Source organism: Moschus berezovskii, chromosome 11 (genome assembly GCF_049115385.1).
Source record: "Moschus berezovskii isolate FMDL1 chromosome 11, NW_MosBer_1.0, whole genome shotgun sequence".
Lineage (NCBI taxonomy): Eukaryota > Metazoa > Chordata > Mammalia > Artiodactyla > Moschidae > Moschus > Moschus berezovskii.
In genome coordinates, this window is record NC_142470.1 from 106,529,393 (window position 1) to 106,549,626 (window position 20,234).

General features: G+C 53.5%; 1 protein-coding gene across 1 annotated transcript; it reads left to right on the forward strand.

Moving 5' to 3' along the window:
* The first annotated feature begins 229 nt into the window (after positions 1-229).
* On the forward strand, positions 230-19,085 carry ASTL (astacin like metalloendopeptidase). The gene is given in 13 exon segments (XM_088841796.1): positions 230-248; positions 1,453-1,525; positions 1,800-1,919; positions 2,176-2,360; positions 5,198-5,323; positions 7,234-7,295; positions 8,656-8,746; positions 9,764-9,881; positions 10,634-10,815; positions 13,427-13,508; positions 13,598-13,752; positions 17,741-17,958; positions 17,960-19,085. Coding segments are annotated over 13 exon segments (1,530 nt in total). The 3' UTR covers positions 18,059-19,085.
* Positions 19,086-20,234: the final 1,149 nt, after the last annotated feature.

The following is a 20,234-nucleotide window of genomic DNA, read 5'->3' on the forward strand; positions in this document are numbered from 1 at the left end:
TGTTGGTGACCTGCACACCTGCCGGCGTGTGTGCCTGTCGTGAGCTCCCCTGGGCTGTGTATAACATGTGCCTGTACTGGGGCAGTGCTGCCCTCACCTCTTTCTTTTTTTTAGTTCATCAAATTGCATACTTCAAAGAATTATAAATTTATTGGACTGTGCTGGGTCCCAGCTGTGGCACTCGGGACCGTGGATCCTCACTGCAGTGTGTGGGGTCCCCAGTTGTGGCATGCATGTGTGCGTGCATGGTAAGTCGCTTCAGTTGTGTCTGACCCCGTGGACTGTAGCCCACCAGGCTCCTCTGTCCATGGGATTCTTCAGGCAAGAATACCGGAGTGCGTTGCTGTTCCCTTCTCCAGGGGATCTTCCTGACCCAGGGATGGAACCCACGTCTCTTGCATCTCCTGCATTGGGAGGTGGCTCCTTTTACTACTGGTGCCAGCGGGGGTGCCCGGTTGTGACATGCGAGATCTTAGGTTGCAGCATGTGGACTCACAGTTGTGGCCCGATGGAACCCGGGCCCCTGCATTGGGATCGTGGGGTCTTTGCCTCTGGGCCACCAGGGAAGTCCCTCAGCTCTTACTCCACATCCCTGGGCTGGGTCCCCCGGCCTCAGAATGCCTGCAGTGACCAGGGCTCGTTCCTGTCCCTGGAAAGCATGTGGCCTGATGTCTGGGGGGAGGACAGGTGGCCTGGGGTGGGCTTCGCTGCTCTTCACACTGGCCAACTTGCATGTCTTCCCTGAGCATGAGTTATGTGCCCAGAGTGGACTGCATGTCTGGGGAGACGTGAGACCTGGGCCCAGCCAGAAGCAGAGGGTGCTGGAAAGGGGGCGCCGTGGTTTTCCAGACAGCAGGGGTACTGAGGCTCTGGGGGACAGCTCAGTGGGCAGCGGTCCTGCGTCAGCCTCCACGCTGATCCTCCTAGGCCTCAGAGTGTCATCTGGCTAACTCTGTTTTGTCCTTCCAAACTCAGCACAGGGTCACCTCTGCAGTATGCTGGGTCTTACTCCGGGCGTTCTGACTGTCCGGTAGGATGCACCCGAGGAGGGCAGTGTAGTTTGACAGTTAGGGGCCTGATTTGGCTTACCTCTCTGTAGTGTAGTTTCCTGGTCTGTAAAATGGAGTTTTGTCATTGGCCCCCGCGGAGTAGGGTGGTACTGAGAATCAGGGAGTCAATTCAAGTAAAGGCTTAGCTCAGCACCTGCACTCAGTGGTGCTCAGGAATGTTAGCTCCTGGAGACCCGGGAAGGGAAGGGAAGGTGTTCAGGTGTGTAGCTGTGCACCTCAGCCAGCCTGGGTGCTTGGGAGGGCAGGGCCTGTGGTCTGCTCAGCCCTGTGCTCAGACCGAATGAACACCTCCCCCACTGCCGCCCCCCCCACCCCGACCCGCCGTGCCCCTCCCTCACCCCGCGGGGCCCCCTCCCCCCGGGCACTGTGCCCTCTGCTCTAGGGGTGGGGGAGCTGCTCCCCAGTGAGGACTCAGCAGAGCTAGGGGTTGTTCTCAGGGATTTTGCAGGCCCCGAGTGGGTCTGTTTGGTTCTGTCTACACAACCCCCACACCCAGCTCGGGGTGGATGGGGGGGCATCTGGGGCAGCAGGACAGGGGGCTGAGGACCCTGCTTACCCTGCAATCACCCAGCTCCATCCCACCCTCTCTCCACCTCACCCCACCCCACCCCCTCAAGCAAACTGCATTTCTTTCCCTTCTTTTCTTTTTTTTGAAGCGACTTTGCAGATAAGGATTTTCTAAAAAATATTTATTTTTTTTGGCTGTGCTGAGCCTTCGTCGCTGTGCAGACGTTTCTTCAGCTGCAGCAAGCGGGGCTACTCCGCAGGTGCAGCGCGCAGGCTTCTCATCGTGGTGGCTTCCCTTGCTGAGGTGCACAGTCTCGAGGCGGACTTCAGTAGCTGCGGCTCGTGGGCTCAGTAGTTGTGGCTCCCGGGCTCTCGAGCACAGGTTTAGTTGTTCAGCAGCAAGTGGGATCTTCCCAGACTAGGGATCGAACCTGTGTCTCCTGCATTAGCCGGTGGATTCTTTACCGCTGAGCCATCGGAGAAGCTTCTCCCTTCTTTCCTTTTCCTTCTTTTCTCCCTCCCTTCCTTCATTTTGTGAAAAAATTTTCAATTGCGGTAAAAATATGTAACAAAATGTACCATCTTTACTGTTTTCAAGTGTGCACTTTGATTATGTTAAGAGTGTTCATTCACATTATTATCAAACAGATGTCCAGAACTTTTCCGTCTTCCAAAACGGAAATGCTGTACCCATTAAACAATCCCCCATTCCCTGCTTCTTCAGCTCCTGGCAACCACCGTCCTACCATCTGCCTCTAAGTCTGACTCCTCCAGAAACGCCCGGTAAGTGGAGCCATACACCGCTTGTCCTGTTGTGATCGGCTTATTTCACTTAGCACAACGCCCTCAAGGCAAGCTGAATTTTCTTAAACTACGAATCTGTTTCTCTTGCGGTTATGGTTATTTTACCGAGCACTCATCCGAAGCGGTCAGCTCCATCCCTACACTGTCAACCACGGACAGAGGAGCCTGGTGGGCTGCAGCCCATAGGGTCTCACAGGGTCAGACATGACTGAAGCGACGTACCACTGACACACAATGTTAACACCCTGCCTGGGCATTTGGGGTGCCTGTCTTCATCATGTTCTCCCCATGATTTCTTTTTAAAGATTTTTTTTTTTGATGTGGACTGTTTTTAAAGCCTTTCCTGAATTTGTTACAATACTGCTTCTGTTTGACGTTTAATTTCTTTGGACAGGAGGCATGTGAGATCTTAGTTCCTTGACCAGGGCTTGAACCCATAACCTCTGCCTTAGAAGATGAAGTCTTAACCACCGGACTGCCACAGAAGTCCCTCTGACCATAATTCTGACTCCTACCTTTTGAGAAGCTCTGGATTCCAGGCAGGGCAGGATGCCGAGCCACCTTGGCTCTGTCACTCCGTTCACAGGGCGTTGGTGGGGAGGATGTCCCCAAACCCTTCACCTCCAGGATTTAAATCCCTTGGTGAGCAAGCTCTGAGGATGGGCCTTTTGAGAAGCCAGGAAGATATGGAGGAGGGGGATGTGAGGAAAGAGTTTTAGTTCTTGAACCCATGAAATGGGGATAAAGTTGATGTTGCAAGGCTATTGTGAGGGTGCCAGAGGCAGTGTCCTTGCGAGCGCCGAGCTATCCAGAAGTTCCACTTTTCCACAGTTAGTCTCCTCTGGGGGCGCTGTTGACCCCAGTGTTCAGTTTATGGGTTTCATGTCTCCCTCCTTTTGTGCTTGTTTACTATTCTGCACGTCTATGGGATCTCCCAGGCGAGAATACTGGAGAGGGTTGCTGTTTCCTTCTCCAGGGGATCTTCCCACTCAGGGATCAAACCCGGGTCTCTTGAATTGGCAGGCGGATTCTTTACAATCTGAGCTGCCAGAGAAGCCCGTACACCATAGTGAAAGCTTATAAAAGCGTAGTGATTCTTCCTCCTTCCACAGTCAGACTGGGGGTGCCCCCGGGTCTCAGATAGTACTCCCCACGTCTGAGCACAGGGCAGGACAGGAGAGGGGTCTCCCCAGACTGGAGGGCGCGCCCCACCCTGTGCTGGCTGCCTCTCACCGCTCTGCAGTGTTTCTCTGCCCCCCGGTGGTGGGAGGGAGCCTGAGAAGAGGTACACCCCCAGTGGGACACCTGCAGGCTGCCTTGTGTGCGGCTTCTTCCAGCGGTCCCTGACCGTTCTGGCACCAGAGACCCGTTTCGTGGAAGCCAACTTTCCCGTGGATGGGTGTGGGGGACAGTTTCGGGATGACTCAAGCACGTTACATTCATTGTCACTTTATTATTACCCCATCAGCACCACCTCAGATCGTCGGGCATCAGAGCCCAGAGGCTGGGGACCCCTGCTAGCCCATTTAGCCAGGCCAGGGTCCAGAAGGTGCGGGCCTGGGCTGGGAGGGGGAGAACAGGTAAGAGAGGACAGGGGGCAGCTGGGAGCTGTTGCGTGGGGCTCCAGGTGGAGCTGGCTGGGGAGGGCCTGCAGGTGGGCGCTGGCGAAGATGCTATTTAAGGAAGGCGGTGGTCCTAAGTCTGCGATTAGGCTGGTTCATCTCGCAGGAATCGGTGCCCTTGCTAGCTGAGGGGCTGCGGCGGCCCACTGCAGGCAGCATGAGTATGGAAGGTCTCTGGCCATGGGTCCTGATTCTGGTCTGTCTGCCTGGTAAGTGGGTTGCCTCACTCTCCTACCTCCCTCACTTTGGCTCCAGCTAGTGGAGCCCGTGTGGGGAGTGGCCAGAGGGCATAGCTGCAGCCTGCAGGGATGTAAGTTGACCACCATGGCTCTGAAAATAGGCTTCCAGGGATGCTCCTAGAAGTCAGCTCCCAGGGGTCCCAGGGGGACCTCCCGAGGATGCTGGGGGGCAGAGGGCCTGCCTGGCAGGAGACAGCAGCACTGACACCTCCAGACACTTATGCTCGGCCCTCCGTGCCAGGCTTGCCCAGCGCATTTCCAGAGGGCTGGGCTGCGGAGGGGGCTGGGGGCGGGGTCTGAAGCTAACCCACACCGTGTCCCCAGTACTGAAGCCTGAGGTCTTTCCCTGCTCCCTCCTTTTCCCTCCCTCCCCTGCCTCATACTTGCCCAGACACTTGGAGCCCGGGGCTGCCTTTTGAAGCCCAGCCTTGGCCTTCCTAGTGGGTTGCCATTTCCTCCTCCAGGGAATCTTCCTGGCCCAGGGATGGAACTCAAGTCTCCCACACTGCAGGCAGATTCTTTACTGTCTGGGCTTCTCTAATGGCTCAGGCAGTAAAGAATCTGCCCACAATGTGGGAGACCCAGTTTCGATCCCTGGGCCAGGAAGATCCTTTGGAGAAGGGAATGGCAACCCACTCCAGTATTCTTGCCTGGAGAACCCCATGGACAGAGAGCCCGGTGGGCTATAGTCCATGGGATCACAAAGAGTCGGATATGACTCAGCATCTAACACTTGTCGCCCTAAGGAAGTTCCTTCTGCAAGGTTGTCCAGGCCTCAGGGCCAGATGGGACTGACAGGGGAGGCCAGGTGGGCTCCCAAGACTCCTGCTGGAGGCCTGCCTCTCCTAGGCCTGCTTGAAGGGCCTGGGTCCTGAGGTCTGACACCCCACTCCCCTCACCCCATGTCCTGTTGTCCTGCGTAACCATTGTGCATATGTACCTGTGTCTGGGCCAGGCTTCATCCTAGGAGCACCCTCAGCCTCTCACTGCGCTGGAGCCTGTGGGACCAGATTCTCAGAAGACCTCACCCCTGAGGAGACCCAGACATCTTGGGACAAGGACATCCCTGCAATAAATCAAGGTGAGGACACTGTGTCTTCTCGTGGGGTGAGGAGTATGAAGTTGTCCATGGAGCCTATGAAAACCACGCTGAACACTCAGATGAGTAGAAAAAGCTGCAAGGAGATGTGCCAGCTTGCTAAGTGGGTCATGAGCTTCTTAAGTCTATTTTCTTGTGTCTTCTCTACTGGGGTGTTACTTTTATGAGAAGGGGGAAAAGTAGAGGTTTTAAAATATGACGAGCCCCTTCCCTGGTGGCTCAGATGGTAAAGAATCCGCCTGCAATGGTCAAGAAGATCCCCTGGAGAAGGGCAACCCACTCCAGTATTCTTGCCTGAATACAGAAGAGCCTGGCAGGCTACAGTCCCTGGAATCGCAGAGTCAGATGCAACTGAGCAATTGACTCCACACACACTTGACTTTTATCAGGCCAAGTCTGGGGTGAGTGGAATTATTAGCGGCTGTTAGGAAACATGCCTTCCACCTGGTGTGGGATGACCCTGCAGGTGTGAGACGCTGCAGGTCTCAGGAAGTGTGAGTCTCAGGCCTCCCTGCCTGGAGATTTCTGCTGAAGAATGAGAACACACAGATAACCTGGGGCAAAGCCCATAGAATAAGGGATTTCAGAGCACAGCGGGAGAGGGTTGGATAGAGAACTTGTCCTGGGAGATGCGAACCTGCTGGATGTGGCTCGCCCCCTCCTGCTCTGTGAGAAGCTGGAGCAGGGTGGCTCACCACCTTTGGGTCATTAATTGGAGCTGGCCAACTCCAGATCAGCCTGAGGCTGCACTGGCACTGTTTTTCAGCTGCTGTGGAGGACACTCTGCTGGTGGCCCGATGACTCCCCGTGAGCCTAGCCTAGTGACTGTTGGGAGGCCCTTTGCTGGGAGGCACACCCCTTCCTAGCTGCTGGTGATGCTGCTGCTCAGACCTCTTGAAGCCCGAGGCCCTCCTCCAGGGATGCCGGGGAAAGTGCTTCCTCCCTCGCCTGGGGCGGCCCTCCTGCTGAACCCAGTCCTTCCCCAGGCGCTCCAGCTTCGGTCACCTGCAGAGGCTCCCTGGCTCAGGCTCTGCTGCTGGGGAGCCCAGCTTCTAGGACACACAGGGTTCTGAGCAAACCCAGGGAGATGGTGAAGGACAGGGAAACCTGGCTGCTGCAGTCCGCTGGGCTGCGCAGTCGGACATGACTGAGTGACTGACCAAAGCAACCTAGCCTTTAGGGTGCCAGGCGCTCTTCTCAGACTCCTGTTGGGGCTGGTGTCCTAGAAGGGAGGCTGTGCAGGAGAGGGGCTGCCCACTGTGCAGGAGGGGCAGGCGGTGGGAGGGGAGGGCGGAGCCATAGCCCCCCTCCTGTGATGGCGAGGGCTGGAGTTTCTGTGACTTGCCACCGTGAGGGTCCAGAGTGCCACACGAATGGGTCGGGGGTGAGAGGAGCAGGAGGGCCAGGGCATGTGCTGGAAGCGGAGGGTGAAGATATCTGGAAGAAACGGCACCTTCCTGGGAGCAGAGGGTGTCAGATGCAGGAGGCAGGAGCTGGGACTGGATTTTATTTATTTTTTCTCTTGGCTGTGCTGCATGGCATTCAGGGTCTTAGTTCCACCACTAGGGATTGAACCCATGTCCCCTGCTGTGGAGGTGTGGAGTCCAACCACTAAACCGCCAGAGAATTCCTTGGGACTGGATAGTGTGCATGTGTGGGTCCCAGGAGAAATGTACTGTCTGAGCAGGGAAGGGTGTGATCAGGCTGAGAAGTGCTACACGTGCTTGTAGCCTCAGAGGGGCTATGTGACTTGCCTGGTGTCACACGGCCTCAGGGCCCAGCGAAGGGTGGACCCTGGAGTTGCTTGGCTGGAGGTCTCTGCTGGGCATGTCCTAGAATCCGTTGTGGGGGTGGGGGCATGGACCCACACATGTGTGTCCCTTCCTTCTCAGGGCTGATTCCAGAGGAGTCCCCAGAGAGCAGCTTCCTCCTTGAGGGGGACATCCTCCGGCCGGTGAGTGTGAGCACGCATACACACACACACACACACACAGGTGTGAAATAACCTCACAGGCAGTGTCAGAGATCTGTGAGCCCATCCCTAGGCATGATGGTGGTGTGACTTGTGAGCCATCCATCTTTGCCACTCATAGCTCTTCTTGCCAAAGTCAGCGCAAATGTTGTTAGGAATAAGCCAGCCCGGCGGAGGGTGAGAGACCTGGAATGGTGGCAGCAGTCAGTCTGGGAGGGCGTCCTGCAGGAGGGGTTTTGCAGGTCAAGCCCCAGCTTGCTGCCCTGCCCCTGGAGGCGCTCGGGGCATACTGGGACAAAGGAAGAGACGAGTGCAGGTCTGCAGAGAGGCTGGTGGGGAAAGGGGAGGTGTCTGCTGAACGTCGGGGGGCAGTAGTGATGGTCTGAGGAAGACAGATGAAGAGTAACACACAAACAGCTCTGCCTGGGGGTGAGCGGCGGGGTCAGAAAGGGAGAAGGCCGGATGGGATCGGGCCTTCTTTTCGGAGGCTGGGCGTGGCAGAAGGCTCTCCAATAGGATGGTGACTTGGCGAGAGCAAGACTGTGGTGCTGGTCTGAGGCTGTCCCCTGATGGCTCAGCTTGAGCTGGGCAGAAGAGCCGTAGGCCAGCCCAGGCCAGGGCAGGGCCCCTGTTCCCAGTTACCTAGTGAATGCACAGGGTAAAAGCAGGATCCAGTAAAACCTTTGGTAGCCTCTGCAGGAAATATTTGGTCTGGGTTTCTCTCTCTTTTTTTTTTATTTATTTTTAAATGAGACAAAGATTAATATTTTTAATGATAAAAGGTACAATTCACAAAAAAGATAGACATCACAAACCATTAGATACCTTAACAAACAAAGAAAGATACATAAAGCAAAAATCAGAAGAAATATGAGGGGAAAGGAAAAAATGTATGATTATAGTGAGACATATTAACATTTCTGAGAATATTTTATCAAGTGCAGAAAAAATTAGGATCTTGAATGATATCATTAATAATTTAAATATAATAGATTTATATTCAACTTTATTAATCATATCCTACACAAATTGTTTAAAATTTTGTATCTCATATGTTGTTGTTAGATGTCCAGAGGACATTTAGAAAAACTGGCAAAAAGATAAACATTACTGAATTTCATGGGTTTCTCTCCCTGATAGAGTAAGCAGCAACTTCTTTCTCCAGAACAAAGGGTTGTGCTGTGCGTCACGCAGCTGGCCACTGACCTCCCTGTTTCTGTCCCCTCTCTGATGAGCAGCCACCCTCACTGCGCGCATCTTGAGGGCTCCTGGGGCCTGAGGGGTGGCAGCCTCGGGGCGGGAAGCTTGGCCAGCCGCTCCCTGAGCCGCCCTCTCTCCTCAGAGTCCCTTCCGGCTGTTCTCGGCGACCAGCAGCAAGTGGCCCAAGAACGGAGGTGTCGTGGAGGTCCCCTTCCTGCTCTCCAGCAAGTATGGTGAGTTGGCCCCAGGCCCCGGAGCCGCGGGCCTTCCTCCCTGTGCAGCCCGGCTCCTCTTCGTTTTGTTTTTTTTTAAATGGCATATAGCAGACTTTATTTTTCATTTTTATTTATTTGTACTGGCTGTGCTGGGTCTTCACTGCTGCACGGGCTCTTCTCCGACTGCAGTGAGCAGGGGCTACTCTTTAGCTGGGCGCACAGGCTCCTCATTGTGGTGGCTTCTCCTGTTGCAGAGCACGGGCTCTCGGGCGAGCCGGCTCCAGCCCACAACTTGGGGCTCTATACCCCAGGCTCAGTAGTGGTGGCTCACGGGCTTGGTTGCTCTGCGGCATGTGGGATCTTTCCAGGACAGGGATCGAACCATGTCTCCTGCATTAGCAGGCGGATTCTTTACCGCTGAGCCACCAGGGAAGTCCCCTCTATGGGTTTTAACTCTTTTCCTCCGTATCTCTGTGCTTCCTCCACCATCATCCAAAGAACCCGTCTGTCAGAAGCCCTCTGTCTCATGGGCCCCTGAGCTGGGATGCTAAAGTCCTGGAGGAGCTGATGGGGAAGCCACACCTAGGGTCAGCCTGATCCATTTCAAAACCAAACAGCCCAGAAGACAGTGACCAGCCCAAGGTCATACAGCCAGGGTGTACCTGGAGCCGTGCTTTTTCCTCCCCACACCATTATGCTGCCCTTTCTTCCTTCCTACCTATCTACATCCACCCATCCACCCACCCATTCATCCATCCACCCTTCTATCCACCCATCCATCCTTATTTGGTTTTTGGCCATGTTGCACGGCATGCAGGATCTTGGTTCCCTGACTAGGGATTGAACCCATGCTCCTCGCACTGGGAACATGGAGTCTTAACCCTTGGGCCACCAGGGAAGCCCCACACTGGCATTTCTTGACATTCCACATTGGAGAATGATCTAAAGCTCAGTTTCTTCCCCAAGTGCAGACATCTGGGGGAGAGCAGTGGAGGGAGCTTGGCTGGGGCTTTAGCCGGTGTGTCTCTTCCCCAGATAAGCCTAGCCGCCAAGTCATCCTGGAGGCGTTTGCTGAGTTTGAACGCTTCACGTGCATCAGGTTTGTTGCCTACGATGGCCAGAGGGACTTCATTTCCATCATCCCCATGTCTGGGTAAGTGCTTCTTGGTGTGTGTGCGAGTGTGCCTACATGTGCATGGTGAGAGCCTCAGCTGTCTTGAATTCAGCCTGAAATTAACAAAACTGTTGTCTAAAACCTGTGTCTGGGCCTGTCCTCCCGGGTCTAGAGTCCCCTGCCCATCTGAGTGGTCTGCTCAGCATGAGTTAGACCTACAGATACTCAGGGCAAATACTCAGGAGAGGCGGGCAAGGAGGCGCTCAATCCTCCTTTAAAGGGCCTTCCACTCCATCTCCCGGGAGACTACGTTATCTGGGGAGTGAGTGCAGGTGTCATGGGGCAGACCTGACCTCGGATCCAGGTTCCATGGTGCAGGAGCCAGGTGACTCTGGCAAGTCCCTTAACTTCCGAGCCCCTTCTGTCTTCTCTCTGCAATGCAGGTGATGGTAATACTGTCTTCCTAGCTTGCTAGGGCCCTGAGAGAATGTGCATGAGAGCTGTGACTCGGGGCTCCCCGTGTGGAGACATCCCCACAATCAGCTGCTTCCCTCATCCATGTTAACATCAGCTCTCACCAACTCCTTACAGTGCAGTGGAAACAGGGTTCCAGCAACCCCGTTCAGAGGGCCAGGCAGTGGGGGGACTTGGGAACAGCAGGCTGGGGACTACAGCCCAGGACGGGGCCTCGCTCTGGGTGCTCTCTTATCCCAGGTCTTGGGAGGAGGGGTGGGCCTGGGTTTGCTGATTCTCCTGGCCGGTGCCCACCCCGCACTTTCGTGGTCCTGCAGGTGCTTCTCGAGCATTGGCCGCAGTGGAGGGATGCAGGTGGTGTCTCTAGGGCCCAGCTGTCTCCAGAGGGGCCCAGGCATCGTCCTGCACGAGCTTATGCACGTGCTGGGCTTCTGGCATGAGCACTCGCGGGCCGACCGGGACCGCTACATCCGTGTGAACTGGAATGAGATCCTCCCAGGTAAGCCAGGTTGTGCATGGTGGGGGACGTGGAGGAGAGGTGGTCCTGCCAGAATAAGGTGGCAGGCATGGCCTGAGCCCAAGGAATTGCCTGGCTGTTTGGGAAAGGTTGTCCATCTTCCCCACTACCTACCTGTCTCCCGTGGGGAAGGTGGGATTCCTGCTTTCCTCCAAGACGTGGAGAATAGCCCAGCTGCTGCTGCTCTGGGCCCTGAGGCCTCAGTGCCACCCACAGTTGCCCGGAACTAGGGCATCAGTTTACCCTGTCTCATCTCTCTCTACTGACACTGGCAGTTACCTAAGGATGGAATTGATGGTCTTATGACTCTTGCTCACTTATACTCAACCAGCAGCCCTGCATGCCTTAGACACTGCTCTTGAGGCTCAGGGCAGGGGCTGTGCTCCAGTTGAGGAGCTGAGCCAAGACAGATATCTTAGAGGTAATGGGCTATGTGTGTGTGCCAAGTGCCTGACGCAGGAGGTAGAGGGCAACCCTGTAGAGGCTGTGAGATGGATGCTGATGGGCCTCTGGGATAAAGTATAGGGAGACCAGGTCCTGAAAAGTGGCAGTGGGAAAGCTGAGGCTGATCTGGAGAGTGGGTCACTGCACTGGATGCCAGGGAGCTGCAGCTGTGTGCTGGGCATTGTGACAAGGATCTGACTCCAGCAATGGTGAGGCCCTGTCCTTTGGTAGAGGGGGACAGCCTTATATAGGAGGTGAGAGGAGTCAAGACAATTGGCTCACGAGGGAGGAGAGCAGAGGAGGTGAGTGATTTGGGTTTGGGAGTATGGAAGCAAAATGAAAGCTTGAAAGGCTTCGTGTAAGAGGAGGGCTTCTGGTATGAGTGCCTTTGCTGCTGCTGTGGGGTTATGGTTAGGGGAGGAGGCCCAAGACAGCGGCCATCATTCTTGGCCCTCCATGCCAAGAATGGGGTGGGAAAATGGGCAGCACCTCTTAGTTGGGTGGGGGATAGCGATTGAGATCAGAGATTAGAAGAGGGGAGGCCATAGTGACATCATGCTATAAAATAGACTACAGTCCTTTCAGTGCTTATGGAGGGACTTCCCAGGAGGTCTGGTGTTTAGGATTTCGTGCTTCCGTTCTAGGGAGCATGTCATTGCGCAGTGAAAACAAAACAAAACAAACTCAGGTGACCATGGAATCCTTGTACGGCTTATGATAACCATAAAACCTTCAAATTTGAAAAAGTAGAGTTAATACAAACATTTTGATCATGATGTAAAAAGTAGAAGCTAGTAACAAATTGAAAAATGTTATCCAGTTGAAAATTAAAATTTGGAAAACAACAAACCTTTTTTTAAGTTATGGAGTTAAAAGAAATTGCGGGAATTCTTAGAGCATGAAAATTAGAACCAAGGGTTCATAGCTAAAGCAATACACAGGGAAAATATGTAGACTGAAATACTTGGAGCAACAAAAATAGAGGACAAATCCGGCGTTTCAAATCAAGTTAAAAAAAATGAAAGCAAGAGGGAATTAGTGAAGGGAAAAGCAGAAATTTATGAGTTAGAAAACAAAACAGCACCAATAAATGAAAAGCTGTTTTTTCTTTTAACAATAAAATTAAACGTCAGTTACTCTAATGGAAAAAATTGCTTAAGAATGAAGAAAAATGAGACTGTTTGTATTTAGTTAATATGTACAGAACAAACTGCTAAAATATACAAACTAGTAACGTCAATTAACTGTGGAGGCGGGAACTCAAGGGGGATGGAGTGGGAAGCATTATGTATCTTCATAGTTTCTGAGTTTTGAGTCAGATGAATATATTGCCTACTCAAAATTATGTTTAATAACTTAAAGGATTTTAAAAGGAAAAAGTAAGCACTCTACTGGGCAGGTATTTCCAGGCAGGGATGGGATATAAGGGATATAAAGATTACCATTTTAGTGGTGAGGAGGCTGCTGGTGACCATGGGGGAGTGTGAAGGCAGCTGGCTGGGCTGGGGTCTGTGGGGGAGCAAAGATGGGGGTACAGCCGTTCTTTCAGAGGCTCACTGAAGGGCAGGAGAGGAGTTGAGGGAGGGACGCTTGTTGCTGCCAGGCCTGGAGGGGCCAAGGGACAGGAAGAAGCAAGCGCTCTGGCCAATGGGAAAGGCTGAACTCCACACCAGGGTTGGGGGTGGGGCAGGTGGCTTTGCTTCTGGGGGTGGGGTGTACCCCCGGTCGATGGTGGGCTCACAGGCCTCCAAGCCTGGGGTGGGGAGTAGGCACCTGATCTCGCCAGTATGGGCATCCAAGGCTCTGAGCAGCGCGGGACTTCTTGGAAGCTGTAGACCATGTTTGTATAAAGACAGTTCACACCGGGCTAGCCTGAGGGGAGGAGCGACGGGGGAGAGAAGTCCTCCGAGGCGACGGCAGGCCAGCCACCAAGTCCCTGTGCTTGTACTAATGCGTCAGCTGGCGCAGGTCTGGAACCCTCCCAGGGCACCGAGCAGACGGGGATCAGAAACGGGGGTGGGGTGAGGAGATGCGCTCTGGGAGTAAGTAGTTTTGGACCCCCTCAGGTGGGCTGGACACTTCCAGGAACCCCCTACCACCTTCCCTTCCTCCCCTGGCCCTCTCCCCCATTGCCAAGTCCTTTCTGCAGGTTTTGAAATGAACTTCGTCAAATCTCGGAGCAGCAACATGCTGGTGCCCTATGACTACTCTTCGGTGATGCACTATGGGAGGTGAGGACCCCTCCTCCGGCTCTCTTCCCTCCGCGCTGTCCTGCCAGCCCAGCCAGTCTGGACTCAGGCCCCTGCCTCCTGGGTTTCAGGCTCGCCTTCAGCCGGCGCGGGCTGCCCACCATCACTCCACTCACGGCCCCCAGTGTCCACATTGGCCAGCGATGGAACCTAAGCAGCTCGGACATTGCACGGGTCCTCAGGTTTTATGACTGCAGCCCAAGTGGCCACGAGCCCAGTGGGAAAGGTGAGTGACAGGGAGCAGAGCGATTTGAGGAGCTGGAAGAGGGTTGAGGTGGTATTAGTGAGGGTCAAGTGCTAGGAGGTGAGTCTGTAGAGGTGAGCAGGGGCAGACCAGGGGCTCACCATTCAGATGCAGAAAAAGCACTTGAAAAAAAATTAACACTCAGCTATGATTAAAAACTGTTAGCAAATAGGAATAGAGGTCACTTTCCTAACCTTAACATACTACAGAAAAACCAGACCAAAAGTCATTTTAAATGTCAAAACATTAAGACTAAGACAAGTTTTTCCACTCTTGTCTCATCTGTTCAACAATGGACTAAGTCTTAGCCCTTGTGGTACAACAAAAAATGAAGTCTTGGGGTTTGGAAAGGAAGAAAGAATGTCACTAGTCATAGATGACAACCTGTGTTGAAAGGAATCTACAAAAAAATTGCTAGAACTAATAAGAATTTTTAAAGGTGAATATAATCAATATACAAAAGTCAGTTGTATTGTACCGCAGCATCAATTTATTAAAATACAGTGTAAGCCTTAAAAAAGATACAGCTGGTCCAGACAGGGGTAAGAGTGCAGAATCGGGCAGTGGTTGTGCAAGGGAGACGCGGGAGGCGGGATGAGGATCGACAGGAAAGGGAACTGAGATGGCTTCGAGTATTCTTTTCCTTTACAGGTTATTAGAATATGCTGACTGTAGTTCCCTGTGCTATATCCCAGGCCCTCTGATTTTTAGCCGAGCACGTGGCTGGCTGGCTGGGATAAAGTCTACATTTGTCAGTCTCCCTTGCATTTGGGATGACCAGGTGACTGCCTTCTAGCTTGTGAGATAGCCATCAGGTGGCAACTGTTATTTCCTCTTGTGAGGAAACGTTTTTCTGAAGTTGGTTGCCCTGGTGACCTCTTCTCATCACATTACCTCATTAGTAACTGGGGAAATGCAATAAAGACCACAGCACCCTTTATTATCCCTTAAATTGGCAGAAATTTAGAAGTCAGATACTGCCAAATACAAATAAGATGAAGCAGCAATGATGACATTCATACTCTGCTGATAGGAGCATAAACTGCTGCACCATTTTGGAAAACAATCTGATAGCTTGTAAAGCTGAAGTGTGTATACCCCATGACTCAGACTCTACTCCTGAGTATTTTTGCACATGTGTACTCCCAACTCCAGTTGTAGGCAGTCTCTACATTCTGTCTGTCTAGGTTTGCCTACTCCGGGCATGTCATATAAACAGAATCATACAAGATGATCTTTTGTGATTGGCTTCTCTCACATAGCATTATGTTTTCAAGGTTCATCCATGGGATAGCATATCAGTACAGCTGATCCTTGAACAGTCTGAGGGTTAGTGGCGCTGACCCTCTGTGCAACAGACCCTCTGACTGCCTACAACTTCAGTCAGTCCTCCACATCCAAGGATTCAACTGACTGGTACTGTAGAGCGTTTGCTGGGAAAAATCACGTATCAGTGCACTCATGCAGTTCAAACCTGTGTTGTTCAAGGGTCAGCTATACTGCATTTTTATTGTTGAATGACATGCCACATTTTGTTTATCCATTTACCAAAGGATCTTTGGGCCATTTCTAGTTCTAGTGGGACAATAAACATTAGTGTACAAGATTTTATGTGGACATATATTTTCTTTTCTTTTGGATATATACTTAGGAGTGAAATTTCTGGGTCCTTTGGCAACTGCATACTTTACTGCTAAATTGTTTTCCAGATTGGCTGCACTGTTTTTCATTTCTACCAGCATGTATGCGAAGTTTCATACATGCTGGTAGAAGCCCTTGTCACACTTCTGGTTTTAACCATGCCCAAGTGGGTATGACGTGGTATTTTGTTGTAGCTTTGATTTGCATTTCCTGAATGGCTGTGAACACCTCTTTATGTGCTTATAGGTCGTTTGTATATGTTTGGAAAAATGTTCAAATCTTTTGCCTGTTTTTTAGTTGGGTTGTCTTTTACTGGTAAATTGTGGGAGTTCTTTATATATTCTGAATATGTCACATATCATTTGGAAATATTTTCTCACATTTTATGGGTGGTTTAACTTTCTAGATGATGTCCTTTGATGATAAACATTTAAAATTTTGATGCAAAGTCCAACTTATATTTTCTTTTATCACTGTGCTTTTGGTGTCATATCTAAGAAGGATTTGCCTAACTCAAGGTCATGTAGATTTAATCCAATGTATTTTGCATGTATACCAGGGCTTCCCTGGTGACTCAGATGGTAAAGAATCTGCCTGTGATGTGGGATACCTGGGTTCAATCCCTGGTTTGGAAAGATCTCCTGGAGAAGGGCATGGCAACCCACTCCAGTATTCTTGCTGGAAAATTCCATGGACAGATGAGCCTGGTGGGCTATCGTCCGTGGGGTCTCAAAGAGTTGGACATGTGCTCTGCTTAATAGTTCAGTCATTTTGCATGTGATTATGCAGCTCCAGCACCATTTTGCAGACTTATTTCCTATGATATCAAATACTAGAAAGATTTTTAAAAAATAAACATAAGAGACAATGGCAAGAGTTTTGTGGGTAACTATTTGAGAGGCTTGACTAGCTTTAAAGAACAGAATTGAGAGGTGGCTAGAAGTGGTCATGGGTCAATGGAAAGTGCATCAAGATAGTGGATATACAAGCAAGTTTGGGTGTGGAAGTAATGACCCCGTGGGTAAGGGGGAATAGATTCATGGGGCGGAAGAATATCTAGAATATTCGAGAAGGAGCTGTTCTCCTTGGGAGCTGAGGCACTTTCTCGGACCTAGTGGCAGGAAGAAGATGGGAGCAGATTCCAGTTGGTGTGTGGTCTTGATGTGCTGTGAGGGGCTTCAGTCCCAGGCTTTGATGGCAGAAGAGTGAGGTGAGAGGCTGGGGAGAAGAGGATGTGTGGGGAGGGAAAGGTGAGGCGTGGCTGACTGGGGCTCAGGAGAGGAAACCTCTGAGAGACGCTCGGTGGGGTCGCGGTGGTGCTGGGCAGCTGACGGAGGGGGCCTAGGTCAGTCACTTCGTTCTCTAGGACTGGGGTGCTGTGGGCAGTTCTGCCAGAGTTGGGGGGCCTGGGGATGTCTTGGGGAGTGACTGCAGCGAGGTTTAGGGGACCAAACCAGGTGTGAAGGGTGTTTTGGAAGTGAGGAGGCTCTGGAGCAAGAAGATGGGCTTTGGGGGTTCAGCGGGGCTGGAGGGTCGTGGTACTGAGGCAAGTGGAAGCAGAGGAGGCAGAGGTCAGAGGGTGGGCGGCTGGGGCCCAGGACTTCAGGGGGCATGGTTCCCGCAGGTCCAGGCAGGGAGCTGCCTGGGAAGTCCCTGGTTGAGGTGTGTCAGCTCAGATGGGCCAGTGTTCACAGATGGAAGATACGGCCTCATTAGGAAGCAGCTGGAGGGCGGGCAAGGATGAAAGCAGTGCTTAGGGGGTGTGGCTGGCCGGCCAGATAACTTGGGCCCAAAATGAAGAGTCTTACGAAGTAGCCGGTGGCAGCCAGCTGTGGTCCGGGAGTGGCGGTGAAGGGCCAACAGGACCCACCCTGCTGAGCTCAGGGGCCTGACAGTCACGTGTGTCCTGCTGACACCCTGGGTTAGGGCGTAGCTGCAAGTGTAGGAGAAGTTCTGGAAAAGGCTTCGGATACAGTTAAGAGATGAGGTGTTGCTGTGTAGAGTGGCCCCAGGGGAGGGGGGTTGTGCTGAGGGCTGCAGTGCTCGGTCAGGGGGGTTGGTCATCAGCGAAGCCAGGGTATGGTGGAAGGTCACTGAGGGTCCCAGTGGCTGACCGTCTGACGGTGACCTCTGGGGCCAAGTGGGGAGGGGATGGTATGGCTCCGAGCTTCTTGTCTCAGGGGAGTTGGGAATCAGGGTTTTGAAGGTGCTGGGCAGAGGCATGGGAGGAACATGGGGGATTCCAGATCTCTGTGAACAAGCTGAAGGGCGCTCTGGCTCTCACACTGTCCTTCTGACTCCGGGACATAACCTGTCTTTCCTGCTCTAGGGCTCCAGACCCCTGGGAGTGGTAGGAGCCCCGCTGCTGGCTCTAGGTCACAGCTGCAGCAGCTTCTGAAGGCACTGTTGGAGGAATCCAGGAGATCTGACCCCAGAGGCTCCGTGGCGGAAGACCAGCATGGTGCTCCCGGGTCTGAAGAGAGCCTTCGTGCATGGAAGCCCCCCACCCTGAGGAATTCCGAAGTGGAGGCCTCTGCCGACCCTGCCCTGTCAGCCCCCAGCTTCCTCTCCGAGGCCAAGGCCTGGGGCAGTCTTTCCTGACATTGCCCTGGTGCCATCCCGGCAGCACCAAGTGTCCCATCTCTAGAAAAAGACCAATCCGCATCCATATAGGCTCTTCTGGAGAACCCTGCTCTGCCAGGGGCCCGTGCACCCAGAAATCGCTTTATGAGGACACCCAGAGGTCAAGCCCGTGGTTTCCATCCCTTTGGCCCCTCTGGGCAGCACCCCTGCCTTCCAGCTTCTCTGGCTCCCCCGTCTGAGTCTTGGGCCCCTCTTTCTGCTCCTTCCTTCCCGGTCATGTTTCCCCAAGGGCTCCTAGGACAGAGAGACCCTCTAGATCAGTCAGGGGGAGGTGCCGACTCTGCCGACTCTCATCTCCTGACTCGGCCTCCGGGGAGTCGGGGATGGGAGGTGACTTCTCGGCGGCTCCAGGGACAGGGACCTGGAGGGCTGGGCCTCCCTGAAGGCCCTGGGGAGCCCCTCTGAGATTGAGGCGCAGCCCCCCGCAGGGACTATGGGTACCTTCACTGCTCCCTCAGGCCGCCCCGTGCTTGGGACCCTGGGAGCAGCCCCTCTCCCGGTAGTCTGAGTGCTGGGAACCTGGGAACATAGCCCTGCGCTCCAGGAGGCTTCCAGAGCCCCACTTCCTCCCTTGCTTCCCGGGGAGATAAAGAGGTAGGGGCCCTAGGTGCAGGGAAATTTGCTGTGGGAAACTCAGCAAGAACACGAGGACCCTGAAGTCAGGACTCAAAGCTGCTGTCACCCACGTTGCTCTTTCCAGGAGCTTTGCCTCTACTCAGACCCTGCCCCTCCCCAGACATGGCCAGAGCAGGCCCTGGAAGGTGGGAAGGGACTGTGGGGTCACCCTGATTGTCTTCCTTCAGCCAATCCCCACTCCTCTCCTTCAGCTCCTGGCCTCCCTGGTTAGGGTTGTTCAGGGTCAAGAAAGTCTCTAGGGATGGCAGTGAGCGAGCCGGATCCCCGCACCCCCACCCCGTGCAGGTCTAGGGGCCTGCTTTGAGTGGGAGGGCAGCAGGAGCCCCTGCCCGTCCCAGTGGGGCCAGGTACCCCTGATGTCTCGGGAAAAGTAGAAATAAAGTTGGGAACTTGCTCCAGGAGTCTGGTGCTGGGCTGTGCTGACTACCTTAAACCCGGGTGCCTTGACTTCTCCTGACTGCCCTGGGAGGGGCCCTCTAGGCGCTGAGACCCACATTTCAGAGGCAGGAACAGACTCGGGGAAGCAAACTGGTGTGCCCAAGGAAATAGGGCTGTGCAGCAGGGCTGAGAAGCGCCCTCTGCTATCCTCTTCACTGTGTCAGGTCCCCTCAGATAAACCCCCTCGGTTTATCTGGGGTTTCAGTCTTGAGTCAAGGATTTTCTGAGACCGCACAAGGGCCTGAGCTCAGGTGTGAAGGTCAGGGAAGGACTGTGGTGTGGGGATGCTGCCCCTTGTCTTGCTCCCGACCTGGGAGGTGAGGTGCCACAGTTTACGGTACAGAAGTAGGGCTCTGGCCATGTTCCTATCAGGGTGACAGCTCCCCTGGAAAATTTCCAAGAAAAGACTTTGGACCAACCCTGGGCTAGAGATGGTACATGTGCCTGTTTATCAGCATGCCTCATGACCTGTGGGTCTCTGAGTGCCGAGCCAGGCCGCTGACCCCAGGCTGGGGTTTCCTGATGACCGCTGTGGGCAGAGGAGGTGATGTGTTCTGCACTGCGAAGCCCGTCCAGCTCGCAGAGGCTGCTGTCATGAGCCTCCATTAACGTGCGGCTTTTGATCTTGGATGCTGGGTTCTCTGCACAGGGCAGTGGGGCTGGTTGATCCTGGTGCCTCATGGGGAAGACTGCTTACTCTCTTTTGACAGTGATCAGGGACAAGGCTGTCCTTGTCCTGTCCTCCCCAAGAAGACACCTGTCAGTAGAGTCCGGGCCCCAGGCCAGCTCTGGGCCCAGGCCTGTCCCCTGGACCCCACACTGTCCTGATGATGCAGTCGTGCTCTGGTCCCTGGAGCCCCAGCACGGAGACTGTGACGTGTGTGGGGCCCTGGGGCGTCAACCGGAGCCCAGGGGCTAGCTGCCACCTCTCACGGCCTGTGACTTGTTCGCCAATCCCCGACCACACAGCTCTGTGGGCTCATTCATCAGTTTATTCACTCACCCAACACACATCTGTTATATTTGGGGGCCAGGCAGGCTCTGTTATAGGCACTGGAAATAACATAGGGAAAAAGGCAGGTTTTCTATTCTTGCAGGGTTTTTTC